We start from the raw sequence: 4,925 nt of genomic DNA, 5'->3' as shown, positions 1-4,925 counted from the left end.
TGTGTAAATTGTAAAATTCTATTTCTAGCCATTTTACATGCACATGTTACCAGGCACGATCATATTTTTTTATCAAGAAAATTCACGTTGGATCATAATTTCTTTTTTCTAGTAAGACCTTTGATATTAGGGCAACAGTTGTATTCTTGATGATCATTTTTGTGTTGTTTTCCTGTAAAAATATCTAAAAATCATGTAAACAAAATCAATTTGATATATCTTGTTTTAGAAACAACACTGCATAAGATATTTAGGTTTTTCAGAGAATGTATTTTTAACATGTATTTTGTCTTACTGTACTGGCAGAGTTTTTATAGTCAAAACAAGTGAAAAAATCTACCAGTGCTGAAGAAGTAATCCAAAGTATTTAGAATACGTTACTGACCTTGAGTAATCTAATGGAATACGTTACAAATTACATTTTACAGCATGTATTCTGTAATCTGTAGTGGAATACATTTCAAAAGTAACCCTCCCAACCCTGCATGTGTATATATATATATATATATATATATATGCATACAAACATACAGTGTGCATCACGTAGTAGCAATGCTTCATTTCTTATATTTCCATATTGTCCTTCAACACTCCATTGTTAATACTCATTATTGTACATCTAGTGATTGCACGAACGTATGTGTGCGTAAGAGCACATCGGTCCTAATGAGCAGAATGGTTTAGTGCTGATGATGGACAGCGTTCTCTGCGTTCTGATATTCGTGTAACCGCTGTGACTTGCTGTATCAGGCGCCACCGCATGTTCACAACGGATTATAAAAAGAATATCAGCTCTGACATGAGAAGCGAGCGCTTAGCTGATTGATGATCCTCCATCTCAGAAGGAGGTCCTCACACGAGCAGAGGCGAATGGACGCGGCGGCTGTCATTGATTACACCGATGAGACGAACATGGGAGAACATCACTGGAGCCCTACTAATGTTGAGAGAGAGAGAGAGAGAGAGAGAGAGAGAGAGAGAGAGCAGAAAAACACAAGACAGAGAACACACGACTGAAAACCGACTGTCATTCGAGCAAAGCCGATGAGGGGATCCTTTGTTTTCAATGATCGTCACACGGTAGGCTAAATGTCCCCATTCATTGGTAATATTTGCATGAGATTTGCACCGCAGAGAAACCAGCGCCACTTTAGCGCGCGGTTAACAATGGAATTATGACAGCGGTGACTTTCAGCTGTTTCTCATTGTTCGCGCTAGAGGTATAATTTGGCCCGTGCCAACCAACATCGAATCGTGTCTAAGGACCGACAAGGTAAGATACGATGCACACTGCTTCTAAGCGATGAAAATGGATTAAACATCTGTTGTCTCTTTATACAGTGGTGTTCTGAACACAATGGCTCATCCAAAGCTATGGCTTAAATATTCATACAGAATTGGCAAGTGAAAATAATAATCAAAGATAGATGATTAACATGTATGTATAGCCCTTTCTGAGCGCTTATCTCATCTGCTGCCTCCTCTCTCAAGGTGCGAACAGTGACCAAATAATCGACAGATCTTCAGGTTGGTGATATCCGAAAGGCTCCTAATGCGTTATCTCCCACCGTCGCTGTCACCATGCACACCTCTCCACCTCCTGGGCTGGGCAGTAACTCCAGCACCGTGCCCTGGGACCCCGGTGCGCCCCTGTCGCCCTCTCTGGTAAACAGCACGGTTAAGATGGTGCTTATCTCTGCGATCGTGTGCACCTCGCTTTTTGGAAACGTGGTGGTGCTGCTGGTATTTCAGCGCAAGCCACAGCTACTTCATGTCGCCAACCGCTTTGTGCTCAACCTGCTTCTGGCTGACCTGCTGCAGACGGTGCTGGTCATGCCCTTTGCCATCGCTGCCACTGTGCCCGAAGTCTGGCCACTGGATGCCCGTCTGTGCCAGGCTCTTGTGGTGCTCATGCACCTGTTTGCGTTCGCCAGTGTAAACACCATCATTGTGGTATCCGTGGATCGCTACCTTGCCATTATCCACCCTCTGTCATACCCCACCCGCATGACACCTCATTTGGGCACCAACCTGATAGCTCTCACATGGCTTCTCAGCCTGCTTCAGAGCACACCGCCTCTGTATGGATGGGGAGCAATTGAGTTTGACCGCCGTCACAACGCCTGCACTGTGGTGTGGTCCTCAAGCTACTCCTATTCAGCCCTGGTGTCTGCACTATCATTCTGGCTGCCTGTTGTGATCATGCTTTGCTGCTACTGGATGGTATTTCGGGCGGCGAGACGACAGAACGCTCTTGTACACCCCATCCAGTCAAACCCCCCACCAGATTCCCAAGCGCCCTGTTCTAGCCCCCAAAGGCAGCAGCCCCAGCCGGAGGGGCCTTTCTCAGCCAGCTACCCCATCAGGACTCGCCACAGACGCTTCCATTATCACTGTAAGGCAGCGCGGGTGGTGTTTGTCATCATGGCGTCCTATGTGCTCAGCATGGGCCCATACAGTGTTCTGAGCACGATATCCATTTACTCCAGTGCAGCAGTGCCTCCCTGGTTGGCCTCGATAGCTCTCATTCTGTTCTTCCTACAGTGCTGCTTACACCCCTACATCTACGGCTACATGCACCGCAGTGTTCGTAAGGAATTCCTGGCCCTGATTTGTGGGCCTTTGTGTGGACAGGGCCGTATCAGTCAAGGCTCCGCTGTGGACAGTTGCTTCACAGTGACGGATGGACGCATGGCACACACCCATCTGTCAAGCCAGGTGGCCCGTGTGTGCCCTCTCCGCACCTGGGAGGAAGGGACCACCTCCTCTTCTCCTACAGAGAGGAGGTCTAAAGACAGCCGTAAGGAGACCACCTCCATCAGTCTGAGCTCAGAGAAGGAGCTCGCTGTGCACAGCAACAAGAAACCATAAGAAACAGTATTGGGGTATAATTACATTTATTAGTGGCTTCAAACCATTTCCACATGGGCACAATTTGATTTCAAATGAGTGTGTGCCTTTAAACAGAATCTTAATACATAACTGAATACACTGTAACTGTAATCAAATGTGTTAGTTATGCTATGGACGTACTGTAAGGTTAATATATGTTGTACAAAAACAACGACAGCAACAACAAAGCCTAGCAGATAGTTAGTCCTGGCAGTTTCCTGGATACTGTCTTGTCAGGAACTATGGAGATGCATGCCAACGTTGATTGACTATTTACAATTCCTTTTAGTTGAGGGTTATGTTTAAACTTTGTATGGGAAAATAGTTCAAAGTCTACTATTAGTTACATGCTACTGTGCGCTGTCATACTGGTTATTTAAACAGACTGGAAGCAAGGTCTGTTTTTAAAAACAACCATAAAAGATTATAAAATTCTTGACATTCCAAAAAGCCTTTGAGGTGAATATGTGGATAAGTTTAAAGGTATTGAGCTTTCAATTAAATACAGAATAAAAAATGTAATTTAAAAGAGGAATAATAGTGAGTAAACTGATGGGAAAAATACATTTGAGACATTATATAGTATAAATGAATGTTATTTTATACATCCATATAAGAGGAAATGTGTTGCTATAAAACTTTACACTTCAAAGACAGAAAGCATTCTGTATGTTGTTTTGAAACTTAAGTAATTTCCACAATTTAGAATACATGTGGAGAGATTTTTTAAATATCAACTTATATCAACTAAATCATTGTCAGTGGAATCAAAGTTCTCTGGAAGTAAAGGTGTTTTAAATGTGAAAGTAATTACAAGCAAACTGCACTATTGTACACAAATACAATAGTCTGGTTACCATGTTTCAGGAATTGAAGAAAAATAAGTTTTATTTATTGTTTATGCATCAATATGATCCTTAAGCGATGAATATTATTATCATAAAGGGTTTGGTGAGTTATTCAGAACTGCTGCTGTTTTAAATCTAAGCAGGAAGGTCGGTGATGTGTTGAGAGAGAATTGTAAATATTAATGCATTTCAGTTGTATGTATTGTAATTTGTGTCTGAATTACATAAGGTGTAACTAAACTAATGGTGCTCCACAAAAACCAACTTGAGACAATTTAACAAAGCTGTTTGCTCAGCACTAGGCTATCTCATAATAGACCTTTTTCACAGACTGTGATGATGCGATTCCGCCTTATTTAGCAGCTTAAATCTCACAAAATGTTTATATATTATACATTTTTAAATATTCAGTGTAAATGTATAACATTATGCTTATTGTTATATTACCCTGGAATTAGTTTAAAAAAATGAATTACCACAGCTGTGAGGGGGTTTTGATTACAGCTGCTGAGAGAATGACAATAAATTTGGCATCTTCTCCCATCTGACTTGCTTAATCCACCGCTCTCTATTTTTATAACAATTTTTCCTTCAGGAAAGTCATTCGAATTAATTAATGGTTTTTTTTTTTATTTTGTTCTTGGAGCAAATGGCTAAGTGAAAATAATATTTGCTGTGGTCTCCCATTCACTCCCATTCACCGCTGTTGAAATTTACTCTGCAAATGTTTACTTCCACGTTCCAAAACCCGGAGTGTGAAAAAGGTCTATTTGTCATTGTATTTCTCTTGGAATTTCAAAATGACATATTTAACAGATATTAGATTTAAAGGGATAGTTCACCCAAAAATGAAAATTCTCTCATCATTTACTCACCCTCATGCCTTCCCAGATGTGTATGACTTTCTGTCTTCAGCAGAAAACAAAGATTTTTAGAAGAATTTCAGCTCTGTAGGTCCTTACAATGCAAGTGAATGGTGGCCAGAACTTTGAAGCTCCAAAAAGCACATAAAGGCAGCATAAAAGTAATCCATAAAACTTCAGTGGTATCTTCAGAAGCGATATGATAGGTATGGGTGAGAAACAGATCAATATTTAAGTCCTTTTTTACTCTACATCTGAAAGTGAAAGTGGAGATTTAAACTAAACAGGCACCAAATGTGCCTTTCAGATGTAAAAGTAAAGT

General features: G+C 41.1%; 1 protein-coding gene across 2 annotated transcripts; it reads left to right on the top strand.

The window, feature by feature from the left end:
• The first annotated feature begins 628 nt into the window (after positions 1 to 628).
• On the top strand, positions 629 to 4,624 carry LOC127413256 (probable G-protein coupled receptor 101). Of its 2 annotated transcripts, none has more exons than XM_051650229.1 (2): positions 629 to 1,080; positions 1,492 to 4,624. In XM_051650229.1, the coding sequence occupies exon 2, from the start codon at positions 1,582 to 1,584 to the stop codon at positions 2,869 to 2,871; it is 1,290 nt and encodes a 429-aa protein (XP_051506189.1). In that variant the 5' UTR covers positions 629 to 1,080; positions 1,492 to 1,581; the 3' UTR covers positions 2,872 to 4,624. The 2 variants fall into 2 exon arrangements, with proteins under 2 accessions (XP_051506189.1, XP_051506190.1); XM_051650230.1 differs by having other exon boundaries at positions 629 to 1,273.
• Positions 4,625 to 4,925: the final 301 nt, after the last annotated feature.

This window comes from Myxocyprinus asiaticus, chromosome 22 (assembly GCF_019703515.2).
Source record: "Myxocyprinus asiaticus isolate MX2 ecotype Aquarium Trade chromosome 22, UBuf_Myxa_2, whole genome shotgun sequence".
Taxonomy (NCBI): domain Eukaryota; kingdom Metazoa; phylum Chordata; class Actinopteri; order Cypriniformes; family Catostomidae; genus Myxocyprinus; species Myxocyprinus asiaticus.
The sequence above is the reverse complement of the archived record's forward strand: the minus strand, read 5'-3'. Positions and strand labels throughout refer to the sequence as shown.